The 15,313-nt window shown below is 32.9% G+C and overlaps 1 protein-coding gene across 5 annotated transcripts in view; it reads left to right on the top strand.

Annotated features, from left to right (window-relative positions):
- Positions 1–15,313, top strand: part of LOC115888227 (gastrula zinc finger protein XlCGF57.1-like) — a 53,505-nt gene that overhangs the window by 9,808 nt on the left and 28,384 nt on the right. For 2 of the 5 annotated variants that reach the window (XM_030907881.1, XM_030907885.1), the window contains exons 7-10: positions 1,089–1,253; positions 5,396–5,560; positions 5,611–5,756; positions 10,574–10,837. In XM_030907881.1, the coding sequence (XP_030763741.1) occupies positions 1,089–1,253; positions 5,396–5,560; positions 5,611–5,756; positions 10,574–10,696 (599 nt within the window). In that variant the 3' untranslated portion in view covers positions 10,697–10,837. Of the gene's footprint in view, positions 1–1,088; positions 1,254–5,395; positions 5,561–5,610; positions 5,757–10,573; positions 10,838–11,556; positions 11,683–12,713; positions 13,062–15,313 lie in introns of those variants that run through there. The other 3 variants (XR_004051223.1, XM_030907884.1, XM_030907882.1) reach the window with 3 other exon arrangements.

Raw genomic sequence — 15,313 nt, 5'->3', positions numbered from 1 at the left:
TTATGTAGTGTTATCATTTCCAATGTTTCTGATGGTTGCAGCGATTGCGAAATCTGTGAGTTTTTTTTCATAATTTCAGGGCCACTCAATTCTCAATGAAAAATATTTTTTCTCAAATTTTCACCAGTGGTGTTCCTACAAAAAAAAAATAAAAACAAATTTTACATACATATTTCAAAAATTCGAGTTTTGAGAAAAACGGTTTCTAAGGTTTTAAGAGCTTGGAAAAGTAATTTATATACCGGGTGCGTTTCAAAAGTGGCTCATCCCTATAACTTTTTTATTTTTTCAGATAAAAAACGGGATTTAGTATGTTAGTACCTATATGACAAGGATTTGGATTGATTGACATATTCAATTGTATTTGGTCACTTCCTGTTTCACCGGAAATGATGACAACTTTTGATTTTTAAATGGCACCCTCTGTATATTTTTACTTTATTCCATAGAAAATGACACTGAATAGAATAACGTATCATATGTCAACTTTTGATATTTTTGCTTAAAAATAAATCGTATTTTAAATTTCAATCTAAATCCTTGGAAAAGTAGATTTGATCGTCTAATGTTTTTCGTGTTTTGTCCTAGCCAGTTAAAATATGTCCAAATCGTATTTTTAATCATATCTCAATTTTTTCAAATGGAACATGGGCAGTTCATTAGCATATTTGGAAAAAGCATTTTTTACGAATAATTTTGTACCACACAATTCTTGATATTTCCAGTCAAAATGTCGTTATGAACCGCTTGTTACAATTTGAAGTTGACATGTCATTACATGTTGACATACGTCATTATATTCAGTGAGTGCTATTTAAAAATCAAAAGTTGTAGTCATTTTCGGTGAAACAGGAAGTGACAGAAAATTTATGCCACAAACTAACATACCAACTTTCTTTTTTTATCTTGAAAAAATAAAATAGTTATAGGGGTGAGCCACTTTTGAGACGCACCCGGTATATGAACTCTTTAGCTTAAAAATAATTGGAAAATCACCCTGCGAAATATCGGCAACTTACTGAGAAACATCTTGTATATTATTTTTTTCTTAGAGGTTAATAAATCTATAGGACAGTGATCAATTTTAGGTGACCGTCCTCATGCTTGTAAAGTGTGTGATAAAACCTTTACACAATCATCACATTTAAATGTACATATGAGGAAACATACAGGTGAAAAGATCACTTGCAAATATTGTGATGCCAGCTTCAATCATTCCTCGCAATTAACTGTTCACATGAGAGAACATACAGGTTTGTAATTAGTAGTTAGTTTAATCGTACAGGGTTTTTTGATGCTCTGTAACTATTGTAGTGTTTTTTTTATTTAGAGCTTTGAATAAGAAGACTAAGGAAGGAGCAGAATGCTATCCATGTATTAATGCATGGTGGGCGGAAAAAAGACTCTAGGGTGGGGATCCTTGACAGTTCTGTTTGACGATTCATTTGACACATTTGAATTTGATTTCAAATTTTGTGGATTTGTCAGTTTTTACGGAGCTTATTTTATGTTATTTATTATTTATTCTACTACAGATAGTTATATAAAGGTAGTAAATCTAGATGGAAATGTGGCAGAACTTAAATTAACAGTGACACTATCGCGATTTATCGAAAAAGACTCTAAAATAGTTGGTTGTGTAGCGTGCGGTAGATCTCGGCAAAATGTGTGAAATAATGGAACAACTTTTCGCTAGTAAGTGACTATACAGACCGGTCCACCGTAGTAGTAACATAGGCAGAACCGGACGAATTAGCGTATACCTGTCCGCCGGATAAAAAGCAGGCGAAAAAATGCGATAAAATAAAAATAAGTAGACATGTGATAAGAATGTTTCAGAATTTGTATTTATTCGTGTTTTAATATCCAAAACGGATACATAGATTCTCGCGACAGTTCTCGTGTAAAATTTATTTTTTAAGTAAAATAATGGATGTTTACGAAGTTCGTGAGAAAATTCAAATTGTAAAATGGTATTTCCAAAATAGGTTTTATCGGGATATACAAACAATTTTTCCACAAACTTTTGTAAATAGGCCAATTCCATCTTTACCTACTGTCAAGAAAAATGGCGTATCCGCCAGAAATTAAAAATGTATTACTGGTTGCCTGCACAACCGCAACGTATCCGCCAGAAATTAAAATACTTTTTCAGGCGCCATCTTTTAGTCAAGTCGAGAAGTAAGGGAATCAGACAATGGAATTGTCTGGTATGAAGAAGTACGCTTTCCGAGAATTGGGGAAATTTCGAGAAGCAGTCAATAGAGTATATAAGCCGGAGCCATCGACAACTGAGACAGTTTTTGAAATTTGAATATACCGCGTTCAAGTAAAAATACGAGAGGCTTTCCAAACTATTAGCCCTAATATGTTAGACAATGTCAGACGGGGATTTTACGACTGCCTAGGCTTCCGTCTAGCACAAGAAGGTGGTCTTTTTGAAGACTTGTTATAACTTTTTTTTATTTAGAGTAATATTTTAGTTTTTTTTTTAATTTTATTGATGTATTTGTTAATTTTGGAAATGAGTTTTGTGTTTAGAGAATTTATTTATTTTTAGTTTTGGCTTGTAAGCACACTCAAATAATAAATATTTAAGTACTTTTATTTTAAATGTTACCTTAAGTGAAGGTAAACACTTAAAATGAAAATAATAAATACTCGGCACTCCTCGCGTCGTATTCCTAGTTTGTCACGACCGACCCGTCCAATCACAACTGCAACTGCGTACCGCCTGACTAGCCGGCAGTGAATCTCGAGTACGACCGCACGTAAATTCGTCCGGCAACTTGCTATGTATTATTATTACTAGTAGCCTGGTCTTCTCTGTATAATATACATACGTGTAGTAAACCGATCATTTATGAAATTCACTTAAATTAACTAATTATATATTTTTTCTTGCATTTTTGCTTTTATTTACTACTTGTCAAAGATTAGATGTCAAAGAATTTAGATACGTCAATTTGACTTATCTGCTTCAGTAGCGTATCGGATGTTTACGGTTATAAATAATGATTATAACTTAACTATTTTTATTAGAATATTATATTTTTATAACAATTTTAATAACTACCAACATTTATTTACAACGTAAAATAAAAAAAAAATTGAGTTTACCCCACGTCTACCCTACATCATAGTATTACATTTTTTAAATAAAATTAGAACGGCACTGACAAACCGGAATTCAAGTCGGCCATATTTGAGGCCCATCGCGGTGGACCTAAGATTTTTGATATGCTCCTTCCTTAGTCTTCTTATTCAAAGATTTAGAGTGATATCTTCCATATGACCAATATATTGATTGCCACTTTAACTCTCAACTGGCGTGGTGAGGTCCAGCGGACCCCAAGCAATATTTAAACCTCTGTAAAATGTTTACGTTTAAGAATTAGGCCTCGCCGCGCCATTTACCTTTAAGTTAGGGTACCAATATGCAACTGTTAAAGGCGCACTTGATTTTATCAAGTATTGTTCTTACCAGCGGGGGCTAAAGTTTCATTGGGGTCTGTGTGGTACCACCACGCCAAGAATGTTTCATATTAAATGGAGGGTAGTCTAAAAAGTGTGCCTCACTGGGACGCTAATTTTGAGGAAGCATGAATTGAGTGGTTTGATGAACTTAAAGAGGCTTAAGTGAGATGAAGACATTGATTTTTCTCCGAAGAGTAACCATAAACCCGATTCTGAATCTCTTACTTATAGAAGAGAGACAATTGAATAACTAATACCAGAAAAGAAAGAGATGTGGTATATGGCAACCATATGTCAATAAAGAAATGACAAAAAACAAAAATCTCAGGAATCATATGTGCATGATCCATATGCGGCAAATGCAGATCCTATTAGCATGAACTGTATTTGAAAAAGTTATGTACATTCAAGATTTGCAGTTTTGTTGAAAATAATTTATGTTTATTACTTTAGATTCACGTTTCAGTTGTTTGTACTTTTAATAATACAGTAAAATCATAAAATATATATATGTTTTTAATTTCTATGGGTTTCTTCTTCTTCTTCTTCTTCTAGTGCGAATCCATTAATGGATTTTTGCGATAACATTTTCCATCGCTTCTCTATTCCTGGCGGTGTTTATTAAAGACTGTACATCGTGTAGGCCTGTCCACTGTCTAACATTCCTCAGCAAAGACATTTTCTTCCTTCCCTCCGGCCTTCGATCTTGCCTTCGATTAACAGATGCAAGAATTAATATTTGGGGTTTCGCATTATGTGCCCCAGGTATGCGTTTTTTTTTCTTAATCAATTCAAACAATTCGTGCTGTTTGTTGACACGTCTCAGAACTTCCTCATTTTTCCTCATTCCTCATTCTGCGATATAGCCCCATCTCGAAAGCCTCTAGTTTATTAATCAGCTGCTTTCAATGTTCCATACCATAAAGGAATCAATGTCCAACCTTCCATACTATATGGCTTGCTTAGCCAATTTATATTTCTGTTGTCAAAAATTCCTAAAAAATGCGTTTTACTTTATTTTTGTGCCCGTTCTTATTAATTTGTTGAAAATGAATGAAATTGTTTGTTCACAAGTTTGAATATATTGTAAACAGTGTTCAAATAACTAGCTTTTTATAAAATCTCTTCATCACGTATTTAAAACAGAAAAAAAATTGGGCAGCAGCACGCCATAAGCGTTACAAAAATTCACCACGCCATGCCAGTTGAGGGTTAATACATTTTCAGTTAAGTGGTTAAATATTACGATGTCTTCAACCTTCTATTTTAGTCATACTACTGAACCGAATTAAATGAATGCGGTATTTATCTGACGCCGGATTTAATCATTTTTATTTGCGTAATAGTGAAATATTCACCAGAAGGCCATTTTTATGAATTATAGTCGAAAATATAAATAAGTCCAAGAATTTTTCCTTTTTTTGACTTAATTTATTTACACTAAGTAACAAACAATAACGATTAAAATACTTAAAGAACTATATACAAACTATTTATCTAGAAAGAATTTATTTTTGAATTTAGCGCGACAACTGTACTCGTCTATTTATTTCTATCCTCTTCAGGCTCCAGCCATCGGTTTATATACCCACAGCTAAAGAGTTCTGGAATAATCCATAGATCATTAGGTGCATAGCGAAGGTTTTGAATGTTCTCGTATGTACTACTCCATTCCAGTGGAACCCGATTGTTCTCGAACGTTCGAATGAATAATTACGGTGTCTATTCTTTAATGCGATATTAAGGTCATATGGGGGCGGGACATATAGTTAGGTTAGGTCGAGGCCACACGGGTCTGCAACAATATATTTCCTTCAGCCTCACACCCGCTTTACCTTACCCCTGAGAGCAACCTGAAGAGTATAGCGTAATAGACTCTTAAGAGGATTAATTAAATTATAATTTTTGTCTTTTTCAGGTAAACAGCCGTACAAATGCGAAATTTGTGACAAGCTGTGCAATTACGCTTCTGGATTACAAACTCACATGTTAAAACATACAGGAAAGAAATTTTCATGCAATACGTGCGAGAAACAATTTACCACTGCCGCTTACTTGGCAGAACACGTACGCTACCATACCGGTAACCACGATAAAACAAAAAGTTATTATTTACTTAATTTATATATTTAGGTGAGAATTTGTTTGCCTGTTTGGTTTGTGAGAGACAGTTTACAAGAAAAACATATTTAGATAAGCACTTGAGAACACACACTGGAGAGAAGCCATATACCTGTTTTGTTTGTGGTAGAAGTTTCAGTCAGTCCTCAAGTTTAAAGGTATTTAGGAAAATAAATCTATTATAGTAAAATATAAACTAAAAAGAAATTTTTATTCCGAATTTATTTTGAGCATATACAGGGCACAACAATAAGACGAAGTTTTTTGCACGAACTTTGTAACACCCTGTAGGGTGCAGCAGCGGTAGTAGCTATTACTAAATTAAATCATATTGTAGCCTCATCTTTTGTGAGCATTTTGTTTTTTTAACGACCACATTATCTCTTTTTATATTGGAAATATGCTGTTTTAAAACGAACGGAATAACGTCTCGGAATAATTCAGAATTCATCTCGGAAAAGGCAGAAAGTTTTATGTGTAAATAATCAAGGCAACATAGGTGAAAAGGGATTTATGAGTATTTGCAGTATGAGAAAAACGGTTGTCAAATTAAAAAATGCCATTATCTGTACCGGATGTTGCTCGTATTGTGGCTTTAATTGCGGATGGCCGAAGTCAACGTTATGTCTCCGATACCCTGGGTATATTTCGAACAACAGTCCAGGATGCCTGGAATCGGTATATAGAAACGGGAAATTTCACCACGCGAGTGGACACTAGATATTAGTCCCTCAAAATTTCTTTACCTTTTTTTGAATTTTCATGTTTTAGTTAGTTTACGTCTACGTTCTGATGTTTGATTTGATTTTAAAGCTTTTTTCGAGGAGTTTGTTTTAAAGCAGCGTATCTCCAATACAAACAGAGGTAATGTCGTGATTAAAAAATCAAAATGCTCACAAAAGATGAGGCTACAATGCGGTGTTACAAAGTTTGGGCAAAAAACTTCGTCTTATTGTTGTACCCTGTATATGCTCAAAATAAATTCGAAATAAAAATTTCTGACGTAGCATCCGTTAAGAAGGAATTAATTTACAATTTAAAAAAAAATCATCAAAATCTAATGAGTGGTTCGCGAGAAATCCAACTTTGAAATTGGGACTAGTTTTTAGTGGCCGGTATTTTTGCCGGTGAGTGTATTATAAGAATATATTATATAATATATAATGAGTGGAAAGGGAAGGCCAAAGAAAAGAAATAGGAATATCAATCTTGCATAAATCTATCCTTTTCGTTCAACAGGATTTTCGTGCGCACGCACCAAATAAAACAATCTGAATCGTCTACTTCATCGCTGTACGCTATCACCTGTCCGCGCACTATTTTAAATTCTAAATATTAATAACGTATAATACATATATTATTTTTTTATTGTTAATGACAACATTTCAACCTGTTATTTTAGATATTCATCATATCTATCCGTTTCTTGTTTTTGTTTAAATATGTCAGAGATTACATTTAAATTTAAGTTTAAGTAAACGCGCGAATAGTCAGACGCTAAATTGATTTATGTGGTACATGGACACTTAGAAAACCACTTCTATTGGTTAGTATTTAGTATGAAATAAATCAACTAATCTTAAAACACTTCTCACGCTTGCGTAGTTCAAAGCTGTTGACCGAAAAGGACCGACTTATGTGGATTTTGTAAAGCTCCATCTCAAAAATTTGGCTTCAGTTTCTATTCCTGACTAGCGATATAGTGTAATATATACAGGGTGTCCCAGAAATAAGTGCAAGTATTTTAACTGATAGTATAGTTCAACCCCAGAAACACGCCTATGAGTTTTTTTTTCACGAAAAAAAATATATTGAAAATTCTAAATTTTTTGGATTTTTTTAAAATTTTTAGTTAAAAAACATAATTTCTTGATAATATGGCAACATAGGTATTAGATTAAATTTACAAGAAAGAAAATCCAGAAAAGATCCGGTGGTTCTCAAAATTTTAACAAAAAATCATTTATTTTGGAAATTTTTAAAGTAAATATTTGAAAAACAATAAAGAGAAAATATGTTTCTTTTATCGAGATCTACCACCCCTTTAAATACTTGCACTTATGTCTGGGACACTTTGTATATATGATTATAGTTCAAGAAAATATGTCTTCAAATCCGAAGTTTTGGTAAAATAAGTTGTGGAGCGTCTAATTTACATAGAAATGATCTCTATACTTTTTTTGCTCAGATCAAAATTAACCGAGATAAGATGGCTAGGGGATGAGTAGAAATTTAAAAAAATATAAGTTTTGCTGAAAAATTCATATATTTAACATTTTTATTCAATTTGCTTGAAAAATTATAAATTTCAATAAGATTTTCTTAAATTCACCCCGACGGTAATAGTCCGGTCGAGGTAGGAAGTCCCGTGCGTTTTATGAGGGGACTTTTTTTTATTGCTGATAGTAATATTTAACATGGTTTTAATTAATTTAAAAATGGGAGTCTCTTAAAAAAACTGTCGTTCGGCTGCCATCTTGAATTTCAGGCTGAAAAGAAAAACTTAAAAATGACTTATCTGCTTAACAAATATATTCTTTTGGGCTTGTAGGTTTAAATTAAAGACTTAAAAATATTTAAGATATATATTTGTGATATTAGGTTAACATACAGAGTGGTTAAAATAATAAAAAACATATTTATTCATTATCTGTGTCGCTGTCTTCCAGTGCTGAATCATCTACATATATTGTGGTGTCAGCTTCTTCCTCCACCTCGTAATCAATGTCGTTGTCTTCTGTCTTGTCTACTAAATCAGTCGCCATTTGTTCTTTCAGCTCATCACTACCTTGGTATAGAAGAAACTCTTGGGCCGCCGCGCCGCGCCGAAGGTAATGCAGGTTGCGTATGCATATGAGGCCTCAATCCTCCATCGTCGGACTTCCATTTAAATTCTGAAGGTGTTAAACGTCTTAACTGCCTTGCATTTTTGTACTCATAGGCCTGTAAGTGACTCCTGAGACAATGCTGTTTAAAGGAATCCATGTCTGGCGGCAAGTTGTGCCGCTCAGTTGTGCCGCTTGGAAAAACGCTCTTATACCCGCTTCAGATGGTGAGGATGCCTGAAATCTTGGATCACATTCGCCAGTTGTTAGGCTATAGCAAATTAGGTCTTTTGTGTAATACCAATCAGCAGTATGATCATATTTGACCCATTCTTTTAAAATAAATTTTCTCAGTCTCCGTTTATTTTCCGGTTTTGAAGGAAAAGAACGCCATGATTTACCTGTAGGCATTTTCTGGTCAGCCACAGGATATATATTTAGAACAAATCCGTACGATTGCATTCGGCGTCTCTGCCTCTTGGTGCTTCACGCTGTCCATTAACACGTTCTCATCGTATATATCATTAATCAGATGGAAGGCTACGGCTTGAGGATGGCGATTTTGCTAATATTTATAAAGATTTACGGCGAACTCCAAGTCGTAGAAGCTGGTGCTTTATTCCATGCCATTCAAATATCGACTATGACATGGTATTGCGGTGGTGGTAACACAGGCTTAAGATTTAATATTTATATACTCTTACCACCAGAGTACCCCATAGATGTAAAAAAAAATTAAATCGAATTTTAGAGTAGAAAATGAGGGAATTTTAATGTTGTTTCTTCGTAATGGTGTTTAATAATTTGTTTACATGATGAAATATATATTTAAGAGAGTTATTAAAAAGCAAAAATAATTTTTTTTTATTTATGATGGTTATTATTAATATGTTTTTTAGCTTCATACGATATTATTCCGTAATAAGCATTATAAACTACCAATTTTTTAATCTACCTAAAGAAGCCTAGCGAAAACATAAAAAAAAATATTTTTTTTTAAATTTTTTTGGTATAAATCAATATGGCGGCCAAACGACGCCATTTTGGAAGAGACTCTCATTTTAAATTTGATCTTAAACACTTAATGAACTAATCAGAACAATAAAAAAAGGTCCCCTATTAAAAACGCACGGGATATGACATGTCGACCGGACTATAAGGACTTTGAAACAAATGTTTCAATAAAAGTTATCCCCTAGCTTCTAGCCACCCTATCTCGGTTAATTTTGATTTGAGCAAAAAAAGTATAGAGACATTTTTTACGTAAAATTAAACGCTCTACAACTCTTATTTGAACTTTTTTTTTAGTCCTTACCGTTTCTTAGAAATTTCGAAAAAATAATTTTATTTATTTGAATTTAAAAAAATCGTCCACAGTTCGTTTTTAGATCTTTCAAAGTAACTTATATCAAAAATTCAAGTTTTTCCTATAACCATAGATAAAGGAAATAAATTTAGATTGGAAAGCCCGTCAAAATATATAATTGTTTTGGGTCGCGACCGTTGTACGCGATCTGGCGCTGCTATAGCGGTTGCTTAGAACAACCGCCCAAACAATAATAGAAATAATTTTCTCTTGTCAAAGTCAGAATCTTCAAAAAATATAAAATCTTTCAAAATTTAAACCGCCCTCATTGAAAAAATACCGAAAAGTGTTTAAACCGTCGATTTTCAAAGTAATTATTGCTATCTTGTGAATTTAATTTAAATTTTACTAACTCAAACCCGTGATAATTGGGAAAAAGTGGCATTAAAAACTAAAAAACTGTGTTGTGAACTGGGAACTGCAAAAACCATCGTAGATCGTGGCATAACTTGGGTTTCCAATGTTTCATAGGTATTTCATACATGTCCTTATATAAAATAAAGTTTCTTGTGTATGGGACATCCTGTATTTTATTTATAAAATTAAAAGAAAATAATAACAAATTTGAATAAATAATATTTGGCGACATAATTCCGGAAAAAACCGAACCGATCCGAAATTATCAAAAGCTTTGGGTCGCGACCGTTGTAAGAATAGCGCCAAATAGTGTTTACATTGTCCCTTATGAGCACTTTCCAATCTAAACTTGTTTTATTTATCTATGCCTAAAACTTAGGTCTATTTTTTTGTACTAATTATTGGGTTTCACAAATAATGATTTTAGGTACACACAAAAGTCCATAATGAAGATAGACCACATGCCTGTGATATTTGCGAGAAAAAATTTAAGACTTCTACAGATTTGTCGGATCATTTAAGCAAGCATATAAAATATATAAATTTATAGATATAAGTGAAAATCAATGTAAAATAGTTTTGTTTGAACAAAGATTTTTAATCCTTATTGACTTCCTTTTTGCTGAATACTGAATATATTTAATGCAATATAAATCTTGCAGAAATGTACCTAATACAAGTATCATCTAGACCCTTAAATGTTTTGCCTTTAAACGAATTAGAACATAAAGAAAGAGAAGAACTTAAAGATTATTAAGAAAGGGAGAGTTTTACAAATCTAAGATTTGTCAGCATTCATGGGACACAGGGCACAGAATAAATTTTAACAACGGTAAAATTATAATGAAAGAAACGATAGCTTTTAAAAAAAATAAAAGAGGCTTTTTATAATACAATCTAATAAAAATAAATGTATTGCTCATGCACCTGTTAGTAATGTATTGCAATCGCTCCTTTGATTTTAAAGAACATAACATAAATAAACCTAACATACGTAAAAATTAAAAACAAATTAAAAATAATCATACAGAATGTTTGAGGCTTTTTGGTGTTACCTTATTAAGTAATTGTTATCAGGTAGTAATTGTTAATTTGAAGTTTAACTTTTTGGTTTAACTTGATATAATGCCATTTTACCAGAACCAGAGAGAACACTAATAACTAAAGGGAGAGGGCTTGTGGAATAGGGCATTTCGTAGACAAGTTTATTTTGTCACCGCGCATCCCAGACGCGCACAGCGTTTAGGCGGCCAAAAAAGGAAGTTTTCAACTTTGCAAGTTAAACATTTGACAGGATTAATTAGACTGTCAGTAGCTTTTTCTATTTCTTAGCTCTAGAAGGAGATAACTAAAATCTGTTGATAATCGGAGTAATAAATTGTTTTTAACTGAATGTACCTGTTTTTTTAGCTTGTGAGAAGAGAAGATTATTGTCATATGATTGTCATGATTGATTATTTGAGATTCCACGATTATTCGGCATTTTTGTAATTTTTGTTTTGTGGTTGAGATCCAGACAAAACGTTTCCTTTAAAGGTAAGTTTTATCTTGGTAATTATTTTAAAATACCTAATAGTAACAACGCAACGGATATCGGCAGCCAGACGGGCTGCATGCTGTTCCAGAGAGCATAGTAAAAGATATATCAAAGAGCCAGACGTCTTAAAATACTTTCTCGAAAACTTTGCTAGCTCTTAGACTATATTATGTGCACTCAATATAGTCTAACAGGTAGCAAAATTTTCGAGAAAGTATTTTAAGACGTCTGGCTCTTTGATATATCTTTTACTATGCTCTCTGGAACAGCATGCAGCCCGTCTGGCTGCCGATACCCGTTGCGTTCACTACTGCGCATCGGAAGAAGATCCTATATATATATTTTTAATTTAGTCTTATAAATTCTAGTATTGAATATAAATCGAACATGTCTCTATAGCGCAGTGCGTAGAGTTTCCGACGATTCAGAGTTCGAATCTGGATTAGGGCAAATATTTTTTTATTTTATTTTCGTATATATTCTGATAGTAAAGTATTAAATAATTCTGGTGATTCAAAAAAAACAAATAGTTAATACTTTACTATCAGAATATAAACGAAAATAAAATAAAAAAGTTTTTGTCCTGACCCGGATTCGAACTCTGACTCCTCGGTTCGTGGTCTGAAACTCTACGCATTGAGTTATGGAAACTCCGTCGGTTTATATTCCATACTATAATTTAAATGACTAATAAAATATAGGATCTTCTTTCAATGCGCAGTAGGGAACGCAACGTTTACCGGCAGCCAGACGGGCCGCATGCTGTTCTAGAGAGCATAGTAAAAGATATATCAAAGAGCCAGACGTCTTAATAATACGTTGCTAGCTCTCGTACTAATAGTCGTACATTGCTAATTTACATAGGTAAGCATAATCTATGGGCTAAATCCGATTGTAAAAGTAAAACATCACATTCTTTTCTGATACCTATGGAACGACTAGGTATTATACCTGGTATTATTACCAGTAATACAAATTATTTTTTCAACTGATTTTTTTTGACATTTCAACTGACAGTTTCTTGTTATAGAATAAAGACTATCAAAAACATTGAATACCTACGGGACACCTACTGATACTCTGTGCGAGCTCCCAACCGTGCTTCCCTGTTTACTCCCAACCAAGTTAGATAAAAAAGATATTGAAGATTGCAGCCTTGAGCTGGAGTATGGCAAGGAGTATGGGCTCCACTACGACATGTACAGAAACGGATTACCTAAACTGGTAAGCATGTAAAATTAAACCTTAATGAAAAATTGAACTTATTTATTTTTAGTTCAAGAAAAGGCATGACAATCCACAACCCACCAAAGACCTGGTAAATGAATTCTGCAAAAACTGAAAACCAAACTAAGTTAAATAAATTATTATGTTCCTACACAGTATTTTATTTATAGGTTTTAATGCTTTAAAGTCTATTAATAAATTTTCGTTGTCAACAAAATAATCTAAAAAAACTACGAAGATTTCTTATTATAAACTTGAAAGATTAAGATGTGGTTCCTAATAAAGAAATTTTAAATTTTTGGCGCCAGTATATAGGTATGAATGCAACCTACTATATCGATAATGTGCTCATAGTTCGGGTTAGACGCCAAAGGCCGCGCCACTAACACAGTCTTCAAAAATTAACGTTGATCGGTCTCTCTCACTTTAGTTATTAATGTTCTCTCTGACCAGAACGCCAACGGCTTTTGTAGACGTATCTGTTTAAAAAAAAACTAAAGTGTTCTCGAATAGTTAATCATCATTTAATCCATATACATATCAAATATATACTGATTATCGTCTATCCCTGCAATGTGTTGGATTTGAAGCCGAGTTAGAGACAACTAGATAACCGGTTCATGTATATTTCACATAAGTTCGTCTGGTAGGCAGACACTGGCGCAATAGCGCAACTCCAAAATTCCGGATATCGGTTAGCCCTTACTGTGAGGATTAGCCAATTGTCGAACGGGAACGCAAACGAAAACCGTACGAAGTTGGACGAAACCGTACGAATGAACAGCTGGTGCTAGCGTCTAGTCTCTTATTGGTCTGGTGATCCGATCGATAATTCTAAATCCAGGCTTGCGCACTACGCTTGAGCACAGCTAACTGAGCGACTTATGCAAATTCCTTCAGAAGATTTATATACCCATTTCACCGGCTTGGCTTCACAGAATGCAGTTTGGAGTCGATGTACTTTAGTTAATATATATATGATTTAATCATTTAAATATATTTTTTTTTCTTTATTCTTTGTATTTTTTTTGCTTCCGACGACGGAAAGAGATTGTTTTTCCTTAAACCTAACTGTTGACAAGTAGTTTTCAAAAAATAACTATTTTATTTTGTAGATTTTCTTACAATGGCGAAATACCCATATAGGATTTTTTTGGAGAAGTATAGAACGTTCAACCATCGTTCAACGTGACGTCATTTATTGTAGAACTCTCTCAATCACTTCCCAACCAGATGAAAGAGATTGGTGAAGTCATTACGGCATTTTGTACATTTCTGCATATTCTTTTTAGTAATTGTCTATTTGCCATTTGATTTGGGTTGTAAATTTATTTGACGGAAATCGATCAATGTCAAAATTAAAAATCTATTGTTGCTATAAAACAAAATTCAAATTTTTTATTGCAAAAATGCCTCAAAGGTTTAACCAAAATGAACAAGAGGTCACTGCCAAGCTTATAAATTATGTTTCTCTAGAAAAAGACGCTGCTAGAACAATCTTGCCCGTGGACGCCGTATATGAAGTAAGTACAATGCAAAAGTGTAATATTCCTATGTAAAATACAAACTGATATCTTTTTTCAATAATATACATAGCGAGTTGCTGATGCTTTAGAAATAGGAACTTCGACAGTCCAAAGGATTAGGATTAAAGGGATCGTTAGAGGGACGGATTTTAATTTATCCGGATTAGTTAAAAATGTAAAAGCTTTATTTTCGTGGAAATTAAGCATCAATTTAATGGATTAAGTTCCTTTATAAATGAATTTTAATGGACGGAAAGAGGCCGTAATTTTCAGTATCTTTTTCTAAATATAGACACCGCTTTTGTTTTTTCAATTACATATAAAAAAATTCATAAACAATGAGTTGGTGTTAACGTTATACAGTAGGGTGAGCCAAAAAAACTAACCTATGGAATTTATGGGTTAAAATGAACCTAATAATAACCGAGAAAAAATATCCCCGGAATGCAGGATTTTTAGCTCAATTTTAAAAGGTGTCGGTGAACATTCAAAGTCCATTTAAATAACACGTAAAAAATTTTTTTTTCCACTAAAAGTATCATAACTTTGAAATGGTTTACGATAAAAAAAATTACATCGCAGATTTTTGTAGAGCATAAAATTTCCTAAAAAATCTATCTGAGAGTAATTTTTTTCAATTCAATAATTCGTATATTTGAAAGCTTTGAAAAGTGAAAAAAAAATCAAAATATGCAGTTTTAGTGTTTATTGATTAAAAATTTTCATATTTAGCAGAAAAAACTAGATTACTCTCAGATAGATTTTTTAGTAAATTTTATGCTCTACAAGAATCAGCGATGAAAAAAAATTCCTAAACCGTTTCAAAGTTATGGTACTTTTAATGGAAAAATATTTTTTTACGTGTTATTTAAATGGA

This window comes from Sitophilus oryzae, unplaced genomic scaffold, assembly GCF_002938485.1.
Source record: "Sitophilus oryzae breed Bouriz unplaced genomic scaffold, Soryzae_2.0 scaffold_690_pilon_pilon, whole genome shotgun sequence".
Lineage (NCBI taxonomy): Eukaryota > Metazoa > Arthropoda > Insecta > Coleoptera > Curculionidae > Sitophilus > Sitophilus oryzae.
This window is presented reverse-complemented; position numbering and strand designations above follow the sequence as displayed.